The following is a 27,185-nucleotide window of genomic DNA, read 5'->3' as shown; positions in this document are numbered from 1 at the left end:
TGATCCTAGTACTACTATTAAAAAAAGATATGGCCCACTGAAACTCCTTGAGGACCCGTTGTAGTTCAAAATCCTTCTAAAGTTTCCCTTGTTTCATAATATTCGCCCCGCTACAGGAATATATGAACCGTCGCATCTGCTCCTTTGCCATTTTAAACATACGAAGTCAATCCAATCATGACGCCCATGACTCAGAAATACCGTAAATCGTGGACACAACAGCCTGGTTTACACAGGTTAAGTAGGATCACCCGTAACTTGATTAGTTTCGGAGAAAAATAAGGTACCTTACGATTTTAGATTTACTCTGTATTCCCTCTCCCCTACCTCCGTCATACTGAATTGCCTCTCATCCCTTCCGCAGAATTTTAGAAATTCGTGCAATGAAAGATATGCATGTTCATTATAGTTAAAAAGGTACACATGTTCAATATTTTGTTCTTTAGTGTCCTCCGACTAAGAAAAAAATTCTCTCTTTATCCGCCATATTGATTTTACCCCTTTTGTCCTACTCATTCGTAGGGAATTCTCAATATTTTGGTAAACGGATATATGTTTGTTTAGCATAAATTCCTCATATACAAAGTTCCATTTCTATTGGTTGAAAAATAAAGCTTCCTTCAACAATCTGTTTCCGCCATATTGAATTCGTGCCAATGGATTACATATTCGTATTCTCTGTATCGAAAGCTCTCGTAAACTAAATTGTGTCACCTCACATTCCACTTTTTAGAAGCTTAAAGTAACAATAAGGAAAGAGCTCCCTTGTGTCTATATGGCTAGCGTGTGCTTCTTTGTTCCGGGAGACCTTGGTTCAATTCTCGGTGGGAACTCATGGTTCAGATCTCACTTTAAGCTTAGCTACAAGTATCATATAACATTGCTGTTGAAAGGGGCACTGAACTACAATTCAATAACAGCATCAATAAAATATCCCCCGTAATATGTTTTCCCGACACGCTATTGGTCAATTCCATGAAGTAAGCGGATGCTGGTAGGAAGACTATAAACACAATGAGGTATCACTGATGATGATGGCAAAAGTGTCATGGAAATAGGTCACGTAGTTTCTGGGCTACTTAGAGTTAAATATACCTACTCTTTCTCGTTATAATTCTATTAGAATATGTGTCTAGTAAGCCATTTGTGTGATTAATAGATGACAGCACTTTTGTTGTAGGTAAAGATGAACAATTGTGAAAAGATGAATTGTGACGTAGGTAAAAGTATGTCGTTGATGATTAGGATGCTAAATAAGCTCCACAATAAAATAACTTTTGTGGCCTGAAATATACTGCAATGGCGTATTATTACATTTTCTTCTCAATACTCACAGTTATTTGAGATATATTTTGCCTCTTAATAGTTCAAAGGGTTTTCTCACCCATAACACAAAACTACTATCTTCTATTTCTTTTTCATTATATACTTTTTGAAAGGTTCACCACTAGTGAATCCTTGTTAATTAAGAAAATGAAGGAATTAAAGTCCTGTAAGCAGGCAGTTTTGCCGAAAATTGTAAAGTGCAACGCAGCTTCAAGTTTCATGTTTCACAGATGTCTTTTAGGCTAAACAACACGTATGATCAATAGCGAATGATTATGAAAGAACTGGTGAAATACGAATGTGAGAAGAAACGGGAAAACTCACGGACACGATGTTGTCCACCATAAACTCACATAACCTGGGATCGAACAAGAGACACCTTGTTAGTGTCGCTATCGCGCCGGTTAGGCTAAAGGAGACGGTGATGATAAGAAATGAATAAAATGCTGTAATGAAGAAAGTGGGAGGAAACCCACGCACACGGTGTTTGTCCACCACAAAGTTCACTTGGCAGGAGTAGGGTTTGAACCCGGGACCCCCATGCACCACAGGTGAACGCTCTACCACTGAGCCATTGCAGCCCCCTATTTATATATATAGGGTGATTCAAAAGTCCTTGGATCCTTGGATACCTGCATAAGTTTGAAAATCGACGGGAAAAGTAAAAAGTGATACAGAGGTTTGATGAGCAGCCGCAACTTTAGGAGTGTATGTCATTCATGGCTGCCATCTTGCAATCCAGCATTTTGGATTCAAGTCATTTTTTTAAAAAATAGGAAGGGGGTGTATGATACATCAAATAACACTAGCTTGAGCTCAGGAATTTAGTGGTGTATTATTTTTTTCTATCTTGTACAGTTTAGAAGTTATTAATGTTCAAAGGGGGGAAATTACCTTGATACTGACCCAGTTCTCTCTTTGTTCCAGGTGATGGAAAATGGGTCTGTCTGACACGTGAACAGAAGATCGAAATCATCCTTATATCAGGGGAACGCAGTTACCGAACAATAGCAGCTGACTACAACAGACGGCACCCAGACAGAGAACCGGTATCGCACAGCACGGTGGCTCACGTGATCACCAAATTCCGGGAGACGGGCTCTGTTCAAGATAGGGCACTTAGTGGGCGACGAAAGACTGCCACCAATGAGGAAACTGCAACGGCGGTTGTTGCGTCGTTTGTGGGAAGTCCTAAACGAAGTACCCGTCGTATGTCCCTAGCATGTGCAATAAGCCAATCCTCCGTTGTCCGGGTATTGCACGCCAATCAGTGGCATCCTTACAAGCTTCACATTCAACATAAACTGAACGAGGATGACCCTGTTCGCCGGTTGTGGGCATGTGGGCATGTGGGCTACTGAACAACACGAACTGGATCCTGCGTTTGCCAAGGGCATACTGTTCAGCAACGAGGCGTATTTCACTTTGAACGGGGAGGTTAATCGACATAATTGTCGATACTGGTGTGACGCAAATTCGAACTGGATTGACCCGAGTCGAGAACATAGTCCAGCAAAGGTTATGGTGTGGTGTGGCATATGGGACACCCGCATCATTGGGCCATTTCTCATTTACAACACCTTAACTGCACCACAGTATCTGATGCTGCAGCAGGACCTTGTGTTCTCTGCCACACTGAACGCTGACGGCATTTTCCCATCTTATTTTTAGCACGATGGCGCACCTCCACACTATGGACTTGGTGTCCGTGAATGGTTGAATGAACAATTGCCAGGGAAGTGGATTGGTCGCCGTGGTCCCGTGGAGTGGCCGCCCAGATCCCCTGACTTAACGCCCCTTGATTTTTATCTATGGAGACATCTTAAGCAGATAGTGTATGCTGAGACAATCCGTGATTTGAGACACCTGGAGGAACGCATCCAACAAGCCTGTGACCAAATTTCAGGAGACATTCTCCTCCGTGTGCAGTCAGAGTTGTTGCTGCTACTACAGTTGTGCATTACACGGGATGGACAACACGTAGAACATGTGTTGTAGCATTCAGTATCAAGATAATTTCCCACCTTTGAACATTAATAACTTCTAAACTGAATAAGATAGAAAAAAAAAAACAAATCACACCACTAAATTCCTGAGCACAAGCTAGTGTTATTTGAAGTTTCATACACCTCCCTTCCCATTTAAAAAAAAGTGACTTGAATCCAAAATGGCGGATTTCAAGATGGCGGCCATGAATAACATACACTCCAAAAGTTGCGGCTCCTCATCAAACCTCTGTTCCCATCATCACTTTTTACTTTTCCCGTCGATTTTCAAACTTATGCAGGTGTCCAAGGAGTTTTGACTCACCCTATAGTGTGTGTGTGTGTGTGTGTGTGTGTGACAGGAGTACAAATGCTTAGAAACTACTACTAAGCTTACAAATTACGCTACGCATATGTACATGAAATCAAATCTTTAAGTTTTGCGTCCCACGGTTATGCTAGCTAGGCTAAAGGAGACGGTGATGTTGAGAAATAAATGTAATGGTGGAATGAAGAAAGTGGGAGGAAACGGGAGAACCCCGAGGAAACCCACGTACACGGTGTTTGTCCACCACAAAGTTCACTTTGCGCGAGATGCGATCGAACCAATGCCAGAGGTGAACGCTGTACCACTGAGCCACCGCGGCCCAACTAGGCATATGTGTCGGAAGTCTCATACAATAATTATGTCCATCTGTCTATCAATGGACAGTACAAGAACTAAAATAGTAATGGTACGAGATATCGAGAAGCAATTTGTTACAATCGGTTCAGAACCTCAAGGATAGATTCTGTCTCCTCAGTTAACCTTCTATTAAAGCCGGAAGTGGTAGAAATCAACCATTTCCTGTTTCACCGTTTATCGCCATTGAAAAAACGGTAACAGAAAGAGAGTTTTTTTTTAATTGATTCAGTGACTTAAGAGCACTTTACAGAAAGTGGTTGAAGTTTACTAGTACAGGGTGTCTACTAGATGTTTGTTTTTAAATTCCAGGCTTTTTCCAGGTTTTTCCAGGTATATTTATATTATTTTCCAGGTCTCTATTCTTTTAAACAAAGAGAAGTTGTTAGTGTTAATATCCCCTACCAGAAGGACAGTTGAGGAAACTGTGCAGTAGCTGAAACAAGCAGAGTTCTCACCTTTAACTAACGTGTGATTCATATCCCTCTCGTGTGCCAATTATCGAGCCACGAGTAACCAAGCGAGCCCATAAACGTCACTACAACTTTTCGCGGGATCCCAACGACGTTATACCTTCCGTACTATAGTCTTCGAATTTTGTGGGCAGTCCTGTGATCTAGCTCTTTTGGAGGTGAGACAGTGTGTGGGTAATGGTAATGGGGGGATTTATACTCCATAATGGTTTAAGAACCAGCCAACTGCACCGGATTAAAGTCCACATTGTGGTCTGGAACCCACGTTAATTGTAGGCTCTGTCTTTCATAACCTTGGTATTAAATATGAACGCAAAACTGAAATCTAAACTCGAATTTTGATAAACGTGAAAAAGTGTTTATAACGAAGTTAATGAACACTCCTTAGTGTTTCTATAAGTGTATGATTAAACTTTAAGAAGTAATAACCTCGCTCCTTCACAGATAATAAAAAACAAATGTATATCAGTAACTTACAAAACATTTCTATCGTTCCACATGCAATAAGTAGAAACAAAAGAGAATTCAAAAATCATACCCTGGAGGGTCCTACGCCAACAAACATCTCTAGAAATTCTGATCCAGAAACGGTTATAAAAGGCACATTGGCTTCACCTGCTGTTGCTTTTGCGAGCAACGTTTTCCCTGTACCAGGAGGGCCTGAAATAAGTACAATAAGATTTTTTTAAAAGATATTAAACTCGGTTTAAATAGATTTTTGTAGAATACGGACAAAATAAACTAGAAATTCTTAATAATGTTATATTACCATACTCGAAAGCAGTGTTTTCGCTCAATCTTTTTTTTTTCAAGTGGAGACTACTCTTATTAGTCAGAATATTGTACACATCACCCTACTCTTGTCCCACTTCGGAAATAAATTTATATATACGAGTTGAGTATATACAAATATATTTATATTTAAAAAAAAGTTTCAATTAAAATTCCCTTTATTTAATATTGATGTTAATAAAAGAAAATACTTACTAATTTTTATAAATAATTGAAGATAATATTTTATAAAAATATAAGATAGTAGAATTTGCATCATCTTAAATTAATATTCTATTATTTATATACAGAGTGTACCAAAAAGGACTTTAAAAGTTTGAAAACTCATATTACTTACTTATTTATTTATCTTACAGACATGGTTTTGGTGTCATTTTGTAGCAAAATACATAAAGTTTTGACTCATGTAGTACACTAGTTCAGAAATAAGCCACCGCAAGCGCTAGCGGCAGTTGCAGCAAAGATGGCTGCCTTTAATGGCCCCTGAGCGTGCTAGCTATGTGTTTTGGTTTGAAGAATCCAAGTCTCCGACAACTGTGCAACGAAATTTTTGTACAAAGTATGATAAAGATCCTCCCAGTAGGTCTACTATTTATCAGTGGCGTAAGTGTTTTATTGAACTGTACCTCACCAAGGTACGGGATTTCCTAAATGTCCGCTTTCCAGGTAAACGGATCGGCCGAGGTGGGCCAATTCCATGGCCATCACGCTTACTGGACCTGACACCTCTTTATTTCTTCTTTTGGGGGTTCATCAAGGATACCATGTTTGTTCCACCCTTGCCGGTTTATCTGCCAGACTTCACAGTTAGAATCTACCTCGCAATTGAACAAGTCACACATGACATGCTGTAGCGGGTTTGCTTGGCAAAAAATCGACTTCAGATGGGATGTGGCTCGCATCACCAATGTAAGCCACATTGAACCTCTTTAGGTATAAGGTAAAAAAAAAATGTATTTTGTTACGAAATGACACCAAAACCATGTCTGTAAGCTAAATAAATAAGTAAGTAATATGAGTTTTCAAAGTTGTAAAGTTTTTTTGATACACCCTGTATATTAATATCTGAATGCTTTAACTTATAAACAGTGAGTTCATGTGAAAACGCTTAACGCAATTTTTTTTTCTGAAATAAAATACTAACCAAGCAGAGACCAATGGTTTATGTCTCCTGTGTTTGAGTCCACTCGGAGATGAGATATTAGATTTAAGCTAACTTAAGTTTCAAGTTATATAAATCTTCCAAAACAAGTGTAAATCATTCCACGTTTAAAGTTTCCTCCATTTAAAATGCCCACATTTTGGGAGTTAAAAAAAAATTATAACTGCACCAAAGAGATCAAGTTAACAATAGTCATAGCCAGAGAAGCATTTAAGAAAAGATCACTCTTAACTAGCAGGATTAATACTGAACTTAGAAAGAAGTTAGTCAAGTGCTATATATGGAGCATTGGACTGTACGAGAGAGACTTTCACATTACAGAACTAAGAGAAGAAATATTTAGAGCGCTTAGAAATGTGGTCTTGGAGAAAGATGAAGAAGATAAAATAGACAGAGATTTGAGTTGATTTTGAGTTTAAAGTTCCTTTCGAGGCTATATGAGACGGGAACTACTTATTACTGATTAACATGAGCTCCCGCCGGGAATCGAACCCGGGCCTCGCGTATGCCAACCGCTTAGTCACGAAGGAGCTCAAAACGGACAGAGAGAGTAACAAATGAAGATGTTTTAAAACAGATAGGAGAGAAGAGGACGCTTCTAGCCACCATCCTTCGGAGGAAGGATAATTGAATTGGACACATCTTGCGAAGAAATTGTCTTCTTGATACTGCCATAAAAGGAAAGCGAGGAAAAGGAAGAAGAACATAAGTGATCGATGATTTGAAAAACAGAAGAAAATATTGGGAGTTAAAAGAGGAAGCTGAAGATCGAGAAACGTGGAAGAAACATTTTCAGGTCCAAATCTAAGATTTAAAAAGAAACAACATTAGTCCCAGGACCAGCCAACGGGCAGAATACTTAAATAATAAGTTATTAGAACTTGAACAATTACCTTAATAAATTATATTTTCTATTATTTATGTAATAAATACTTGTTTGAGATTCTCAACTATTCTATGTACGTAATTCATATCATTTTTATTGTTTGCCTAATACTCAATCCAAGAGAATTGATTTGACTAAAATTATCACTAAGTCTTAAATTCTAATGTTTGTTTACCCAAAATACTGTCTAAAGATAGGATGTCAGTGAATAGGCTGTAACCGCTTTCCGGGATCTGGTCCTCTCGTCCAACCAATGTGTACTTTCAAAACAGCTGAACTTACCTGGTTAAGACATTAAAGAACATTTCTAAAAGGAGATCACAGAACTTTTCTCGGATCGTTCTCAGATCTCGGCAATGAGATGAGCATAAAGCACCGAGAGGTTCGGATGTCTCGTCTCGAAGTCCCCGTGGACATCCAGAGAATCGTTTCCAGACTGCGACACACAAAAATACTACTCACATATGAAACGAAAACACATTCAATACAATAATAATATACCTATTTATTAGATGCACTATATGTATGAAAAAAATATGTAGAAGAAAAATAATAACAACACTAAACACTGGCATGGACGTAGACAATTAACTACTTCAATAAACACAAAATTACACTTCACATTTCAGAATGCGACAGCCCTTTTGAATTTGTATCATATATATACAAAAATGATATATTATCTTTTGAAGATCACCATAAACACTTTTCTCACACCACTAAATGATGCACATTGAGGTTAAAACTGTGGGGTAATACTGAAAGTAATCCCACGATGTAAGTTCCTTGCTGCTACGCTGAGAATTTACCAAAAATCCATGGAATAAATGTTTGCCAGAACGGTATAAAAATCGAAAAGTTGCTAGGAACCGTTAACTCATTTGAACTTGGTCAGAGGGCCAGGGACTTCATTGGAGCTAGCCGCTGAGAAAGTCCTTGTGCGACTACTAAACTTATTCCCCTATGCTTAACTCTATAGCGAGTTAAACTAACATGTTGACTGTGTCAACATACAGAGAAAACTCCTGGAGTGGAAATACTCCGGGTATGAGCTGGGTTGACCAACTGGTCAATGTTGGCAGTTCATTTTAACATGTAGTCAGGTTACACCACCTGTATGGATATGCAAATTGAATGTTGAAAGCATTTGTGTTAATTCACAGTTCACTGGCCACAATGTAAAAGACGACGACAATAGTTTGGACGTGAGAACTTCGAGATAAGAACTGGCTGAACAATATTGCTTGGCGACGGTCCGGCTACATCGCACCTGTGATCCAGTATTTCCATAAGTAAATGAAGAAAACACTTAATTCAGTTCCAAATAATTATAAAACGTAGTCTTTGCATATGTGTTGGTACAGTACAGTTAAATCAATGTTATGTTACACCTTTCTCAGCAGTAGGTCGTTACTTCTCAGAATTTCCTCTTGCGCTAATATGGGAGTTGGGTTGCGTATGAATTGCGTGGGCCTGCTAAGGAAGGTGTCTGGGAACGTTGAAACAATACATTAAATATTACATGCAGTGACTAAAGAATACATTGAGAAATTATTACAAAAATGCGTTGCTTCACATCCTTAAATAATGATTACGATATGCTTTACGCACAGATTTGTCGACAGTTTTCCCGTTCTTTCCTCAGGTATAGAGGAGTCAGAATGTTGCTATTAGAAGAAGCTAGAAGTTTCCTTGAGAAAAAGTAATACAGAATGGTTGGACGATCTCTTTCAGCACCCAGCTTAAATATGACAAGGACCTATAGCTTGACATGAGCTCCCAACGTGCGCTCGGAAAAAATATCTTCTACGGCATTTAGTTTTTTTTTTTTTTTAAATCGGAACTTTTTTTCTCCTACTTCGATAAGCCCTACTTTAACATCAACTCCAAAGGCATGAGTGCCACAAGCCAGCTGGTAGGGCCTGGTCTCGTAAGGGCTGTTGCGCCACTAGTCTAGTTTTCTTTTAAACGCTCAAACAATTATATGTTAGTAAACGTTTCACGAAATGTTTAATAAGTTAAACGAAACCTTCAGACAGGCAACACTAGACATTTTGACGTTAGTAACATATTAATATTTGTGCTAGTCAACGTTTCAATACTTAAATTTTACTGAACGTTTTGCGAAGTGTAATTAGCTAAACATTTAGTTAGTGACCTTCAGACATTTTTATGTTAGTACATACTTAACCTTCCTTCTTACCTTTGTAAAAGTTCTACGAAACATTTTATCAGCTAAATGTTTACATAATAAACCTACGTTAGTACATGTTTAAAAAGCTGTACGGTATTAAAAGTTTTGTGAAACGTTTTCTCACTAAAGATTTAATTATAAACGTTTAAACACTTGCTTCTTAACAAGTGTCTTCCGAAATATTAAATTACTAAACGATTATTCTTAATCTTTACAAGGTACTTATATAAACTTAAAAGATTTGTATGTGAAGAATCTATAAAACGTCCATTAGCTAATTGTTTCATAAGGCACGCTTAGACATTTGCAAAGCGCTTAACCAGTTAAACATTTACTTAGTAAACTACACACATACGCACGTTACAAAACATTACATCATTCGCATGCTAGTAAAACTTTGTAATCATTTGTATATTAGGATATCGTTTACAACACGTTTAAGTATAGTGTGTTCACTGGATAGGAGTGCAGTTCAGTAAATGTCTTTGAAGTTCTAATGCTGAATTTTACAGCATTATCCCTTCCTCCTTCCAAACCTCTTTCGACCCTATTTGTGGGGTTGCTATGTTTTAGCACCCATTGTGTCTGTTCTTTCTTCCCGTTCCCAATACTATAACCTCCCAGGCCTCCACATTTTGCTAATCACTAACTGAAAGAATAGCGTGTGGAACTGTGGCAACTAAGACTGCATGTGGATTTGACAAGCGGCTGTCAATTATTTGAAATGAGGGTTCTGATTGGCCATTTAGTTATTGGGGAGTTTTCCACAAGTTCCTGCGGACGATGATTTATTTACGGCACGAGCCACCATATGTAGCAGGCGGCAGCTTTAAATACGAACTGCACTTCGTTTGAAGAAACAAACTATAATTAAAAGTTTCGTTTATTAAATATCAAAGTTAACCCGTAAAACGTCTTGGATTTCGAACACTCATTAAGTAGTACTGTAACAACGAAACACGCATATCCTTATCCATTTGAATTATTTATCCTACGTGCAAAAACTAAAACATCCCACGATTGAGTCTGAAAAAAATAGTTCTGTATATAACGGTTTTCAAAGACGACTAAACATAAATCTCTTATCTCCTAGCACACAGTTCGCAAAAATACTACATTTTTCTTAATATAAACAGAAACAAACTTAAATCTCATAATTATGTAGCCATTACGTACAGGAGATTAACAGAGTGATATTTATGATCCACTAGCTAATTCTAATGCTCTTCTGAAAGCAATGACTTATTGTCATATGCGTCCATGTATTTTTACCAGTGTTCTTTAGATTCCTTTTCCACGGAGCCCATTATATAATAAACAACTAACCTGTCAAAATTGCCCCCTTTGGAATTTTAGCACCAAGATCAATGTATTGCTGGGGATTCTTCAGAAAGTTCACGAATTCCATAATCTCAAGTTTTGCTTCTTCGCATCCCGCTACGTCTCTGTAAGGAAAACACGTTTATAACATAATCTCTGCTCAGAGCCGTAAGAAAATACAATAAGGAAAGTTTTACAATTATTTATTTGTTAATATTGTGTGTATATTATATAACTTTATACTTTAAAACTTCTATACCTGGTAATCATAAGAAAATATTAAACCCCACACAAATAATTAAGGCTTGGATTTCTATGACATGTAATATTTTCATCCTAGCATCTTTTCACATGTCTAATTAAATATAAACACATTTTTGAACACTAGAATGCCGGTTTTATTGGTCATATAAATACATATTTTGAACCATATTTTCGCTTTAGATAATGTTTAGGCTCAAAGTGATACTAAAGTTTATTTTTGGTCATATGTTTGTCGTTCTACTAATTGCCAGAAATATATTTGTCAGTACTGACAACGAGGTTATTTGGAACTTCTTTGTTAGAAATATTTAACCTTGCGTAACGGAATTTAAAGGAATACTGTAAAGTGTGAGGAAGGGGGAGCAAATTGGTTGATCTATCGTAGAATCAACCATTTCGGAAACAGCAGTCTCCACCTCAGCCTGTCTATCTATCTCTTTCTCTCTCCTTCCCTGGAGTGATAAACTCGAGTTTGTCTGTTTCATGTTGATGGATAATATTTCCGTCCACTCCGGAGAAAACTTTAAATACACGAGAGATGAAACTAGTACTGCAAAAGTACTGCTAATTCACATTGAGCACGATCAGACATATGACCCCTGGAGAATTTCTGCCCCTTTCCATTTCCTGAAATTATCACTGGTCCTTATGACAAGACCCGTGTTTTTCTTCTTTTATACTAAGCGTACGGACATGTTTCGAGTATGAGGGATATTTGATATTCTTTGTAGAGACTTTTAGGATTTTAGATTCCTGAGCTTTCGGCATTTAGCCCGTCACGATTTGAAGGATGACGTCCCTCAGCGAGAAGGATTGGGGAAGGAAGGAAGCAGCCTGGGACCTATAAGTTAGGTACCACCCCGGCATTTGCCTGGTGTGAATGAGGAAAACCCTGGAAAACCTCATTCAGGGTGGCTGACCTCAAAAGCATTTTACACTTTTTTCGACCAAGTTCTCCCACCGGGAATCGAACCCGGGACCGCTCGCAACGAAGGCGAGAGCGTTAGCAACTACGCTACGCAGGGCCAATGCAGAGATTTTTGTCATCACTGAGTATATTTTCACGATGCCTCAAGTTAAGTCCTCTAGTAGTGTAAACTTGGGTGGTTTTCAGCAATAGCGTTATTTCAGCACTTGCTGAGGAGGGGAAAGGAGAGGAGAAATCTTTCCAATATAATTAAAGCTTTCATCATTAATACATTATTGTTATGTATTAGTATATATTGATTCAAATTTATATACACATACATAATTCACGAAGGATACTTGTCCCACTTTCTCAGCCCGGAAGATTTATTTGTTTTAGGTTATATTATATAAAGTCATAGAAATTTGAGCAATAATAATAATAATAATAATAATAATAATAATAATAATAATAATAATAATAATAATAATAATAATAATAATAATAATAATAATAATAATAATAATGATTGGTCTCTCTGTAACTTATTAAATTAACTACTGCAAGTGTCCCTAAGATACTGTGACACAGCTTGAACAGATAAAAGTAAAATATCTAACAAATCTACCTACAAAAATCAGTAATCAGGGTGTCTACTAAAATCCCAAAATGAAATTTCGTGACTTTTTCTTTTCCAAACCATAAAATTTAGTAACATTCTCAAGAGCGAATTTGGGTGCGAATTGGGCCAAATTTTCACACATGCGACAGAAGCGTGCTTTGCGTGTAAAGCCGAAGATATACACTTTTTGGTGGTGACGCTTGACGTTATACAACAAAATTTTCCAGTATATACCACATTTCTCCAGATAGATTTAAAAAAAAAATCACGACCTAAAAGCTAAATTTAGTGACTTTTTCTTGACTTTCGTGGCCGTTTTCTGATTTCGTGACTTTTTCTTGACTTTCGTGGCCGTTTTCTGATTTTGTGACTTTTTCATCATTTTCGTGACCGATAAGACACCCTGGTAATACTAGACACCTATCACATGGTCAGGAAGTTCTTTCAAGAAGAAGAACTCTTCAAATAATCTATACTTGCCAGAGACGACGATCAGATTACTAAGCAATGGCGTCAAATCTTTTCCTTTAATATTTCTCGTAGATGAAACTAGTCTAAGCTGTAAAAAATTAAACACGCTAACAACTTCACATTTTTCTCTTGAAGGAAATGAACTATTACGGATTTAATATTTTAGATTTCTGTGTTTTCGACATGTATGGCCATTCAGCCCGTCACGTTTTGAGGGATGACGTCTCTCGGCGAGCACACTATCCGGGGAAAGTGGAGGAAGAAAGGTTGGGGATGGAAGGAAGCAGCCTGGGACCTATAAGTTAGGTATCACCCAGGCATTTGCTCATTTAGGGTGGCTGGCCTGAAAAAGCGTTTTACACTTTTTCGACCGATTGCCCCCACCGGGAATCGAACCCGGGACCGCTCACACCGAAAAGGAGAGCGTTAGCGACTACGCTACGCGGAGTTCCTTTGCACTTTACGTTTCAGTAGTGCGAGAGCTCACGGGGAACAGTCTGTTCGTGAATTGAACCGCAGGATGAAACTAAGTTCAAGTGAAATGCACTGCGGAAAGTAAAGGGCTCTATGAAATAAGTGAAAAAGTATTTAGAAGAATACATTTGAACCAGTGAAAATATGAATAAAAAGAATATTGTCAATTATTTGATTGTGTAAGATATAGATTTTAACCATTGATGATAAAGGGAGTGCATAGAAGGACATTACCCACTACCTTCTGAAGAGCATGAGATCACAATGAAGCTTGTTTGTGGCAATTGCATTACCTTCGTTCAATCTTCGTGTGGCTCTGGCTGCGGTAAATGTGTATGCGCGTCGATTTGAAAAAACGAGGGAAACGTTATTGATAATTTATTACTGTTTGTGGCCGATCGTGGGCAGACGTTACGGTTACGAGTCACTGCTGTATTTGTACATCGTATATGTCAGTAAACATTCAGACTTAGGGTTGTTAGTATGAAATAACGTAATATTTAGTGAACTCAATTTAATTCGGCGTTCTCATTTCAACTTTACAGTATTTTGGGATTTTAATTAAGCGTACGACACTTCTTCTAACAGGGACTTCTTCATCTGTATACCGGACACTGCAGTCCAGCGATGTCCGGATAATACTAACTTCAGAAACTAAAACCGACTCACATAAAACCGGCTTCGCCAGATATTTGAAAAAAAAAAAAAAAAAAAAAAAGTTGTTATGTAGTGTGTGAGGAAAAAAGGCTATAATTATACCAACTCTAAGACCATCTTGGAGGTCTCTGGAGGAGGCAGGCCTCTGAAAATGTGATGGTTAATAAGGGTTGTGAGGCAAGGAAACACATGTCTCTGTTTCTACTCAATTTGATGATCGATTGAATATTGCGTACCTTGTTTTATGAGGTTGGCTTTGATCTTGGAGCTTCTGCCAGTATTAACTCTCCAGCTCTGTGCTCTCCCTTATGTCCTCAGATCAGAAGGTGAAGATGATTGTAATACAATTACTATTTTTTAAAGTAATATCCTAATTTCCTCTCTAACGAGGGCACTGACCTCTTTGTGCCACCTGGGAGTCACATTTACATACGTCAGCCAGTCTACCTCGAATTACATAGGTCGTACAGCGGTGGGACACCTGAGTAGCCACAAATGTAGAGTGTGTGCTGTAATGCGCTTGGTTTCGTCTGCCTCATGACGTCCGAAAGGGCTTTTTCATACTCGAGGTATTTCGTCCTTAAGACTGGTCATCCTTGTATTGAATCTGACGCGATTCAATAAACTTAACTCACCATTCGAGGCGTTCTCTTGTGGTGGGACATACGGTCAATTGAATGCTCTCGACCAGGATGTGACATTCGTGCTAGGATGAAAATGGACCTGAATTTTCACATATGGGTCAGTTCCTTTTCTAGTTTGACTCTGACATCCATGGACTCTAGTGGACGTGGGATGTCCAATGACTGTCAGGCCATCTGTGGACTCTGTGAGACTCGCTCACGTTATCAAGAACTGTGGTAGGATCCCCGGACCCCGAGTAAGACGCCATGATGGACTTTAATTAGACAATTTAATATACTAATTTCAGAGAGAAACGCTAGACTGATTTAGGAACTTATACTTCGTCCCAAGCGACAATTAACGATGTGTGGGAGAATTTCCGGAGCCTGTGGCATGGACTCACTTAAATACCTCAGGTGTGTAACATATTTTCATTACCAACGGGTTCAAGAGAACATGCAGCTCGGATAGGCTATGGCCATGCATACGTTGCGGCAGAGGGAAATATGATCGACCAGGTCTAGGACTAAGACTTTGGACAAGATATATCAATAGGTGGTGTTCAAATCGTTCAAATGTATGACGAAACGTATATGCCCATGCCTTGGCAACAAGTGCGATAAAAGGCTCATGCCGTCTATTAATTGCCGCCTCACCCCTCCTACATTGTTGAAAAACAACCACAGGTCCGGCCTGGATCTTCAACACTTCGGAAGATAACATACATGGGCAAGAAAAAAGAAAGAAAAAATGAATCTTGAAATGAAATCTTTCAGTTTAACGTCCTACGATTATGCCTGTTAAGCTAAGGGAGACGATGATTAAGAGCCTGCCTTACTAAAAATAATACGAAATTTATCATTTTTCTTTTGCTTGATTATTCATCAGTGAAAGGAGATAATGAAATGCAAGTTACCACAATCACAGATAATGCTATTCTACAACATAAAATATAAACCTGAAGAATGTTCAGTGTTGCAATCCATAGAAATTACAGTGTTGCCAGGAAAACAATTTCCCTAAAATCTAAGTTAAGACAGTGAGTAGAGAAATGAGCTCAACTGCATTTGATTACGTATCATGTTGTTTTGGTTTCTTGTGAACTACTTTTTAATTAACATTATTATTTAGTGTTAATAACTGTATGTTAAAACTATTTTGTTTATCACAAACTAAATACAACTATTATTTAAAAAGTAGTTCACAGGAAACCAAAACAATATGATAAGTAACCAAATGCAGTTAAGTTTGTTTCTCTACTCGCTGCCTTAACTTAGATTTTAGGGAAATTGTTTTTCTGGCAACACTGTAATTTCTATGGATTGCAACACTGAACATTCTTCAGGTTCATATTTTCTGTTATAGAATAGCATTATCTATTATTATGATGACTTGCATTTCATTATCTCCTTTCACTGATGAATAAACAAGCAAAAGAAAAATCGTAAATTTTGTATTATTTTTAGTAAGGCAGGCTCTTAAGGAAAGTGAATGATAAAATGAAATGAAATGAAATCTTTGTTTTACGTCCCACGATTATGCCGGTTAGGCTAAAGGAGACGGTGATGATGAGTAATGAATGAAATGGTGGAATGAAGAAAGTAGGAGAAAACGGGAGAACCCCGACCACGATGTTGTCTATCATAAACTTATCTAGCCAGGGATCGAAATAGAGACCCTATGCACCAGAGGTAAGGTGGGGAACTGAGCCACAGTGTCCCCCCCCCCCCAAAAAAAAAACAAGAAGGAAAAAATTAATTTTTTAGATCAAGTAAGAGCTTCGAAAAATACATGGTACGCGTGCTTCTCATTACAACCTCACACATATTTTCAGTTCTCTGCATTAGCTTTGAAGACTTACTCAATATATTTGGTACAGGGTCGGAATATATTATGAGGAATCGAGACATTGACTAACTCCTAAGCAATTTTGTCTCAAAGATTGCTGTGTTCCTCTTCTTTGAATACTTGTGTCTATTGAGAAAAGTATTTCTGTTATATGCATTTTCTCGTGGAAAAAGTTGTTCTTCATAACGCAATAAAAAATAAAACAAATTGCCAATAGCTACAATACTGCACATGCAATTTCTAAGCTGCGAAAACATTGAACTTTTTTCTATCCAGACTTTTTGATGGCACTGTTAGTAAGACGTAACTTATAAATGCATTTGCAACTTTCTGAAACTAAAGTTGAGTTGAGGATGAGGTTATGTTAGTATCTACAGAGTGTAAGCTGAGCTTAGATCGTTTTAGAAGTGGATATTAGAATTCTAAACTAACTTGAATCTCACTCCTATTTCATTTGAATTTATAAGTTTCGCTGTAGACTCCATTACACCGCCGAAGAGTCCACCACCTTTGCGTCCACCTCGAGCTCCCATCATTTCTGCGGATCTTCTCATCATGTAGATGAGAAAACCTGAAACAAAATACAATCTGTTAATAATTTATTAATAAAATAAAGAATATAGTAATACACATTATCATAAAAATCTGCAAAGAGTATAATCGTATCCTTACTTTTTTTTTTTTTTTTTGAGTTTTACGTTTTACGATTATGCAACCAGACTAAGGGACATGGTGGTATAGAGATGCATGATACGGTGGAATGAAGGAAGTGGGAGGAAACGGGAGAACTCCGAGACCCACGCACATGGTACATGTCCACCATCACAACGCTTACTTAGAGAGAGCTGGGACCGAGCTAGAGACCTCACGCACTAAAAGTGAGTCCATCAATCTCTATGGATATAAACACCAGACACCGATGAGGAAGACGAACAGTGTGAAGATTGTCAAGAATAAAAGTTAGGGAAAAAAACTGTGTGAAAACAAACAAAAAGATATTTTATGTTAACACGTAACATCAAACAAATGGAAAAAAAATGTTGAAGGGCGTCCATGGAAAAATCGCTTCGCGCGTGAAACAATTTTTATGAAATGGTTTCAACGTACCTTTCCTGGTTCTGAGTGCAAGCAAGAGTTAAGTTATATCTCACATTTAGAATATCATTCAGTAGCAGCAGTCATACGAAAACTCATTTAGAGAGTAATAGCATTTCTTGCTGGTCTAGTGGCTAGAACACGCGGCTTTGTTTCACGGGTCCCCGAGTTCGATTTCCCGTGGAAGATCAAATCACGTATATAGTGGTTCAGATTCCACCTTGAACTCTACATCCACACTACAGCCTCGAAGATGAAAAGGAACGCTAAGCTCCCACAACCAACAACTTATAAACTAGACAGGGGAGGTAAGGAACTTATATGCTGATTCAACAATTTTGAGTGGTAGAAGGCCCTTTAGCTAGCTCTCGATTTTGACAAATAGCAAAGTACATCAAGTTCATCAACCTCGATTCGCACTTCCAGATACTACAAGTTAAAAATAATAAAATAAAGCAAAATAAAATTAAAGGACTCGATTTGGCGTAGACTTCGACCTAAATATGCTTCTGCATACAGCAAGAAAAATTTTCGTAAATTAAACTTGCATGCATATTGATCCAAAAATGAAATGAAATCTCTCAGTTTAACGTCCCACGATTATGCCCTTTCGGTTAACGGAGATGATGATTAAAGGAAATGAATGATGACGGAAAAATTGGTGGAATGAGAAGTGGGGGGCGGGGGGCTTCACCATTCCCATTGGCGTCGAACGTTCTTTTTATTTTTGAAATACAGTATGATCTTACTTTCTTACTGTAAATCCTTATTATGAGTCAAACTTCCTGTATGTGGATACAATAAAACACAACACCTTGTTCAAACATTACACTGCATACAGTAATATCTCACATATCTCGGCATTCTGAATTCACGCATAACAAATCAATTTACTGTATATCATAATTTGGTCTATTTCTTAAAATATTTACAACCAGGAAAACTACTTCTTTAGTATTTGATTTTTTTTATTTGATTTATTATCTTTCTTTCAAAGCCTGAAGTTATACCACCTTTCGGCGCTCCTCAAGCATCTCTATGTCTAAAGATTATTTTCTTTTTTCAGTCTTCTTCTTGTCATCATTTTAAATCTGTCTTGATTCTTTGAGATGTTCTCCACATCGTATCTGGACAAAAAGATTGACTCTTCTGATAATTTTTTCCCCCTGACTTCTGATATATTTTCAAGCATTTTCCTCACTTTCAAGGTTAGTGTGAACCCTGAATAAGCAAAAATTGGCTATAATAGATGTACAGTCGAAACCGGTTATACCGACACTGAAGGGACCGCAAATTTGCGGTCGTTATAGCCGATAGTCGCACAAACCGGGCTTCCCTTTTCTTGCTTAAAATTTCGTATCTAAGTTGAGTTGATTTTAACGTCCCTTTTAGCAGCGAGGCTATATGAGAAGGAATCTACTGATTAACGTGGAATCTGAACCACATGAGCTCCTGCCGGGAATCGAACCCAGGTCTTCTGCGCCAAAGGCGCGTACGCCAACCGCTTAGCCACGAAGGAACTTTCGTTCCGTATCTAAGTTTTACGCTGTACACTTACATACTTAATGAACAGAATAAAGCTAAAACTTAAAAAGTGTCACTAAAATACAGTAGATCAGGGTTGGCAAAAACCATGATTTTTATTGAAAAAACCAAAAAACCAGGTTTTTTGGTTTAAACCATTCATATAATAAAATTTGATCTAGATATTTATATTACATATGGACAGAAACAAGTTTGTTTCGCCTTGGTGTTATTATGCAGCAACGAGGATGTGCTGGAAGGAGTCACATAAGCGTAAAGCGGAATCCAAACCGCTTCTCGGCGTACATTCAAGAGAAATTATTCTCAATTTGGACTCAAAACCGGGACTATTGTCCACAAATGCGATGAGTCTGCCGACTCACTAACGAATGACTCCTGATAAAAATACGTTGTACTGATCTTGACATACTTGTTAAGATAATTGTCAAGTGTCATTTCAGAAGGACAAAAAGATACACAGTTGCACAAATGAAACCATTATACAGAATTATATATAAATCGGGAATCTCCCGCCTTAGACATTGAGAAAATCCTGTCAATGCAAAGCAGTAACGGTAAAGTCTCGCTATTGCTTGGCATGTACGCTTAAAAGTTTATGGTCAACGTATCATAATCAGTATTATAAACTGAGGTATCAAACTGAAAATTTAGTATGTACATATCATTCAATTAAATTAAAACTGAAAGTCCAATCAAAGCTAATGTTGGAAGCTACATAGGCAATTGATAAATTTTCCTAATTCCTATATATATATATATGCAACCGTGGCCTCTTTATAAAACAAAAGCTCATTCGGGCATACAATTTGATTTCGTTTCGTGTGTTTAGGCTTAACATTCTTATGTAATGCCGAGGTAAGAAGAAGACTTTCGCTTAAAGTGACATCCGAATCGCTACTTGGTTTACACTTGAAAGATGAGTTGTGGTTCGACCGAGAATTAAACACGGGACGCCTTGATTAAAAGGTGAAAAGGATATGAAACTAATGCAGATGGTATGTTATGTGGAAACGTCACCATGAAGTTCATACGATTTAAAGCATTTTTCGTTTTTTTTTTTTGTTTTTTGTTTTTTGTTTAAGCCAGTGTTTTTTTTTTTTTTTTTTTTAATAGCTGGTTTAAACCAAGCAATAATACTGTATGGCGATAAATTACAAAAACTTATAATAAGTGAGGAAAAAACTAACAACAGTGTAAATATGTTCAATAATGTCGTACACGGCCTTGGCTAATGAACGAAATAAAATGTTGAGCATGTTTTAAACTTACTGTATGTGTTACATAGGATTTTAGATTTCTGGGCTTTCGACATCTAAGGCCATTTAGCCCGTCACATATGAGGGATGACGTCCCTCGGCGAGCACACTATTCGGGGACAAGGGGAGGAAGAAAGGGTTGGCCTGGGACCTATAAGTAAGGTACCACCCCGGCATTTGCCTGGTGAGAATAAGGAAAACCCAGGAAAACCTCATTCAGGGTTTTCCACTTTTTCGACCGAGTGCCCTCACCGGGACCGCTCGCACCGAAGGCGAGAGCGTTAGCAACTACCCTACACGGGGCCACTGTAAGTCATGAATGACACATTCTTCTTCCAGTTACTGTATTACAAAAATTAATATATTACAATACAAAAATGAAAATATAGTAATAGACATACTAATTTGGTATCTATAATATACTGAAAACAAGAGTTTGAAAATAAACCTTACATTGTTGTGAGCAATCTGCAAACACTAACAAAAATCAACATTGAAAGTTATAGCCGATACATATCTCCGATAATATGATTAAGTCGTTTTATACGATATGTCGTAATAAGCAATTTTCTAAATACAGTTTTTATATAAGATTTAGACGGGACTGTTAGATTTCGCCGTTATACCCAATACGTCGTTAAAAGCTATGTTGTTATAAACGGTTTTGATCGTAATAAGCTTTTAGGTGTTAAAACTCACTAACAGCGGCGACATGTAGTTACCGCATCGGTTCCCATCGCTGTTAGTTTTGGCTTTCTAGATCTGAGTTTGGTATCTCTTAATCCAACTGCTCCCCAAATAATCTAAGGATTTGGGCTAACACCGGAAATGGAAGCTGAAATCAAACAGGTTGTACGGTGTTGCACAATCAATGTACTGATAAACACAAAATCCTGAACAGTCCTTTTTTTTTTTTTTTTTTTTTTTTGTGCTAATGTGAAAATTCAGAAGGTTTAGACTCACTTCCGAAGCGTTATATCTTAAGCCACCTACGAGAAAAGCAAATTACCAAATTGAAATATTTTAAGCAAATGGAATTCCGGAAACTTATTTGTCTTAAAATAAATTAGTATAATTAAAAAGTAACAAGTACTAACCGCGATTATACATTACTTTCATGTTAAACATGGTACAGTAAGAGCGATGAAACACTTGCAAATGCTTCTGTGAACAATGGACAACTAATAAATGCGCTTTATGAACACAACTTATTCATTATAACTGTCAACATCCTGTTTCTCTCAATACTACGTAATCTTCATGCTATGCAACTACGTAAACAACCAGCGCGTTGTTTCTGAGAAATTGTTATAATACAATTTGAACGTACAAATTTGATTTATTACATACTGCGAGAGCTTCGTCACGCACTCACTGGAAAATTAGTCATTAAACGAAAGAAAAATGTCTGACGCTTTGACAATATGTAACGAACAAATTACTCAGAATAGAATTTGTTTGGTTTAAATACATAACTCGTTAGCCATTCAAAAAGAAAGACAGACAGACAGAGAGAAAGAAAAGAAAAAATGCATATAAACAATTTTAAGCTCATAGTTGACATCGGCTCTCAAATTACAAAGTTAGCACTGTACTTTTGAAGCGTGATTTCATTCCCGGTTAGGTTAAAACCTTAACTATAAATCATAATTACATAATTAAGTAAATATTTATGAAATAAAAGTAGGACGCACCGCTAAAACAAATACAATTCAAAAGGTATTGTACTTTAAAAATACTACAAAAGGAAGTTCTGAATCACAAAAATGCGAAAAAAATGTCAATTTTCGATCATTACATTATAAACAGCAAACTGTATTCGAAATACTGCATATTAATCGAAGTATTATTATTTCTTAATTTTTACAGTAAATACTGAGGGATTTTTACGAGGGCCAGTCAAAAAGTTAGTTGCACTGCTTAAGAAAATAAACCAGGATAGAAATTTTGTAATAATTTTATTTGAACCGTGAAGTTCCATTCACAATCTACTTTTCAACGTAAGTACATACGTTATTTAAGCATTTGTCGAGGCGTGGTGCAGGTTTTTCCATGCCTTCTTCAAAGAAATCCCGTCCAATGTCCGACAACCAGTCATGGGCTGCAGCTTTCACCTCGTCATCCCAATGGTATCGTCGCTTTGAAAGTTCGTTTTCCATGGGACCAAACACATGGAAGTCACACAGTGAAAGGTCTGGGCTATAAGGAGGATGATGGTCACAGCTCGCGCTCACCATCGTCAATATCTGTACGTCCGTTCTCAAACATGATGCACCACTTCGCGACACTTTGACGTGGCATTGCATTTTCACCATACACTTCATGCAACTGCTGATAAATTTTAGTCCACTTACACCTTTTTGCCCGCAAAAAACGAATCACTGCACACATTTCCAATTTGGACGCCACTTGCAGCTGTGGAGACATGTTTACGACTGATTACCAGAACACTTCCACTTACCTCGTGAAAGCCGTTAAGTCACACGATACGGTTATATGTTTGCAGTGTTACCACACAGTTTCATCAAAATAGCCTTTGACCGAAAATATTTATGAAGGAGTGACACTAACTTTCTGACTGACCCACGTACAATACCTTATTACAAAAGTAGCGAAACTCGGTGTTACAAATTACTCACTTGCTACTAGCAAAATTAGAAATATCTTCCTCCTTTTAAAATTAATAAATGAAGTTGTTCGGGATACGAAATTAATAAATCGTTTCGGGATACGATCATAACTGACTGGTGATAACTTGTCAACAATAACTTGGAAACACGTCTTGCTGTTTGTTGAGGTATCCGAGCCTATGAGAAATGAACCTACAATTTAAAGTGGAATCGCACCACCTAGAGCGTTCAAATTTCAAAGCATCCTACTGAAATTCGGACCAGGAACATAAGCACCAAAGGCGCGCGCACGCTAGCTACCAGACCAGCGGAAGGGGCTGGAAACAGCTTTTATATGTTACAATAACTTATACTGGTAGTTTGCTAAAATGGTAAGGGACCTTTAAAATTGCAATGATATGAACAGACTTTGGGGGAGATGATTGAAATTCAGCTCGAATATAGAAGAAACTATGTGGATTCTATATTCCAAAAGCAAGTTGTCATAAAATCGATGGAACATAGTAAAAAACACGAAACATGAATGTTAAAGTCAATAGAAAATCAATGAAAAAAAAAAAAATGAAGTCGTCCATATATATATCTCGAAAACTATAATAAGGACATGGATAATTGAAAGCTTATTGCAAAGACATAACGAAAAGCTTAAAACCAATGTATAGCACGTAAGGCAAATATGGATAGAATATTGTCAAAAGTGAAGTTGTTCCAGTAAAATCAATAATAAACTATATGCATCTTTTTCGAATTATCCAGGGCGTCCCACGCGGTTATGTCCTTGAAATATCTCACATCTGGATTTGCAATCTCCAGACTGGATTTAGCAGGCAACGTGAGTTTTGACCTGATCACGTGGCAAACCGTATAGGCCCTTTGTAATACGTTTAGTTTCTAGTGGCTCTGTAAAGAAAATTTTGTTTTTATATTCACTCCGTCCATCCGTTAATACGTAACACCCTTATCTCGAGAACAATAACAGTAGCGATCTTCTTGTAAATCTTGGTACTTCAGTGGAAGTGAAATGTTATTTTGATGATCTGAGCCTAGGTATGCGTTTTAGATTATGGACTCAGAATTAAAATAGTAAGTTTCTATTGATGAATTATTTAAATAAATAAATAAATAAAAATTAGAGAGGAGGAAAGATCCTTTCAAACATTCTACTAGCAAGATTGACCCCATACGCAGATGAAATTATTGGAGATTACCAGTGCGGATTTAGGAGAAATCGATCAACTATTGACCAGATATTTTTCATTCGACAAATACTCGAAAAGAAATGAGAATACAATACCCTTATACATCAATTATTTATTGATTTTAGAAAGGCCTACAACTCTGTTAGAAGGAAAATATTGTACAGAATTTGGAGTACCGAAAAAGCTAGTTAAATCTAGTTAGATTAAATGCTTAAATGAATCCCAGAGTAAAGTCCGAATAGGAAAGTTCTTGTCCACGAGCTTTCACGTCGAGAATGGCCAGAAACAAGGGGATGCGTTGTCGACATTATTAATCAAATTTGTTCTCCAGTATGATCCAAACAAAATAATAATAATAAAACAGCTACCAGGGCGTAGAGCTGAGTGGTATTCAACAGGTTATTGCGTGTGTTGATGATGTAAATTTAATAGGGGTTGACAAGTAAACAACAGAAAGAAATGCCGAGATCTTATTAAACGTTTGTAGGGACATGGGTTTAGAAGTAAATGCAGAGAAAACTAAATACGTGGAAGTTCGTTGGGATCGTAATACTGCAAATTATGCATGTGTTAAAATATCAAATAATACTTTCCACAAAGTGAATATTTTCAAATATATAGGATCAATATTAGCAGACCAAAATCATGTTTACGAAGAAATTAAATGTCGTCTAAAAGCAGGAAATTCGTGTTATTATTCAGTTCAAAATCTTTTGTCGTGAATGCTGTCGAGCAATTTGATAAAATATATAAAACGATAATCATGCCTGTTGTTCTGTATGGTTGCGAAACATGGTCGCCTATTCTGAGGAAAGACCGTATGCTGAAAGTATTTGAGAACAAGATCGTGAGACGAATATTCGGACCCAAGAGAAACGGGAATAGGAAATGGCTGAAACTTCATAACGAGGAACTACATAATTTATACTGTTTACTAAACGTTGTTAGGATCATTAAGTCTAGGAGGCTCAGGTAAGCTGGTACGCTTTCAAAGTTTTAGCTAGAAACCCAATCGGAAAACGACCATTTGGAAGACCTAGGCGCAGACGGGAGGACAATATTAAGATGGATCTCGCGGGAATAGAAATACAAAGTAGAAACTGGATTCAGTTGGCTACGTACAGAATTCAATGGAGAGCTTTTGTAAACGCGGCATAGATTTCCGGTTGAACCTCTGGGTTCCGCAGGCCATAGAGTTAGTTAGTGGTCAGAAAGGAGGAAATGATTGTGTGGAACGGAAGTTTATCAACCCTTGATTTATTGGAGTAAAAATTTCAATCGTGTTTTACTGTTAACGAAGTTTCCTAAGGACTGAAAATCTACCATTATGAAAGTCCACAATCAATGTAAATATTCCTTAATTATTACGTACTGATGATGATGATGACAAGCAATTATCAAAACTTACAAAAAATAAATTAATAATAAGGATGCTTAAGTGGAGTTCAAGGTCAGTATTTCATTAATATGCATCCAATAAGTTCATTTAGTAATTAAAAAGATTCTCGTATAGGTGATGTTAGTGTGAAAGCAAGGCAATAACGGCTGTTACTAGGACTGAAAAAATTGTTTTATTCTCCAAAGCATACTTGTTCCAACAAAAATCATAAAATCTAAGATTATAACAGCTCCTTAAAAGTACAATAATTTCACCTAACGCCATCTGTACGAGAATTCAATCAAATGCTTTATGTATACACCTGGATTATTTGCAATTTTACTAACACACAACATTTACCTACCTATGATCAAGAACGTCGGAAGAATTCCCGTCAAATTGGCTGCCTCGAATTCAGTCTTGTATATTACAGGAACAAAGTTTGGAGGATCAATATTCATTTCTAGTTGCGCGCTTTCAAGATTCTTCTCAAACGAATCTACACTACCTATGTTAAACCATAACATGTTCTGAAAAGAGTAAAAGAAAAAACTGGTATATATTAGAATCTAACATTTATGAACACATGAAAGTATAAAACATTGTGGTTTCGACTTTTTATCAACGCTGTGAGAATTACGGCTCCAGGTGACTTGTAGACTCTTGGATGAGTTTCCTCTTGTCTCATCTTGCGGAAACATCAATTTATGCTAATTAGATTTTCAGTCTAATTATGAGGTAAGATACACTGTGTGTTTAATAATGATAATTCATGATAACTGTGTGTTTATCATAATAATAATGATGATAAAAAGCTTTGATTACTCTGGACATCAAAATGACACAACTCCGTTCGTACAAGCCTGAGAACATTTTAACAGATAAAAAGACCTGTGATCTTTCTACCATCTGCCTCACACTTCTCATTTTGACAGAGTACAGGTCACATAATCCCTGATTTAAAAAAAAAAAAAAAAAAAAACACTGGGGTAAGATACGGCAAACATAATGGTGGTTATATATGATCAACGCTGATTGGTATGTATGATCGACTAAAAATTACAAATATCACTTTTACTTTATATGCTGGCTCTTTAATATCAACCAAGCCTATTTCCTGACTTCTAAATATAACTATAAACACATAGACTCTTATTGCTCGCAATCAACATTTTCTGACATGTCTGTAGGAACATCTGAAACCTATACAATATAGGGTGTCCGAGAAGTTCCTAACCATTTCTGGGAAGGAGCACTTGAATTCAAATGAAGTGTTTATAATATCAAAGGAGACGCCGTAAATCAACGACAGTTCGACATGACCACTCTCCATATGCAAGCAGAGTTGCCATCTCTCCGAGATGCATCTGGGCATACGCTGAAACATTGCTGAGA

The 27,185-nt window shown here is 37.2% G+C and overlaps 1 protein-coding gene across 1 annotated transcript in view; it reads right to left on the bottom strand.

Annotated features, from left to right (window-relative positions):
• The window catches only part of LOC145674361 (mitochondrial inner membrane m-AAA protease component AFG3L2-like), a 354,119-nt gene that overhangs the window by 281,532 nt on the left and 45,402 nt on the right, over positions 1–27,185 (bottom strand). The window contains exons 5-8 of the mRNA XM_081744313.1: positions 26,155–26,320; positions 17,120–17,258; positions 10,827–10,945; positions 5,005–5,126 (exon numbers count right to left, since the gene is read on the bottom strand). Coding sequence (XP_081600439.1) covers positions 5,005–5,126; positions 10,827–10,945; positions 17,120–17,258; positions 26,155–26,320 — 546 coding nt within the window. The remainder of the gene's footprint in view (positions 1–5,004; positions 5,127–10,826; positions 10,946–17,119; positions 17,259–26,154; positions 26,321–27,185) is intronic.

This window comes from Thermobia domestica, chromosome 17 (genome assembly GCF_964235325.1).
Source record: "Thermobia domestica chromosome 17, izTheDome1.hap1.1, whole genome shotgun sequence".
NCBI classification, from domain to species: domain Eukaryota; kingdom Metazoa; phylum Arthropoda; class Insecta; order Zygentoma; family Lepismatidae; genus Thermobia; species Thermobia domestica.
Note: the sequence above shows the minus strand (reverse complement) of the source record. Positions and strands in the feature narration are given on the sequence as shown.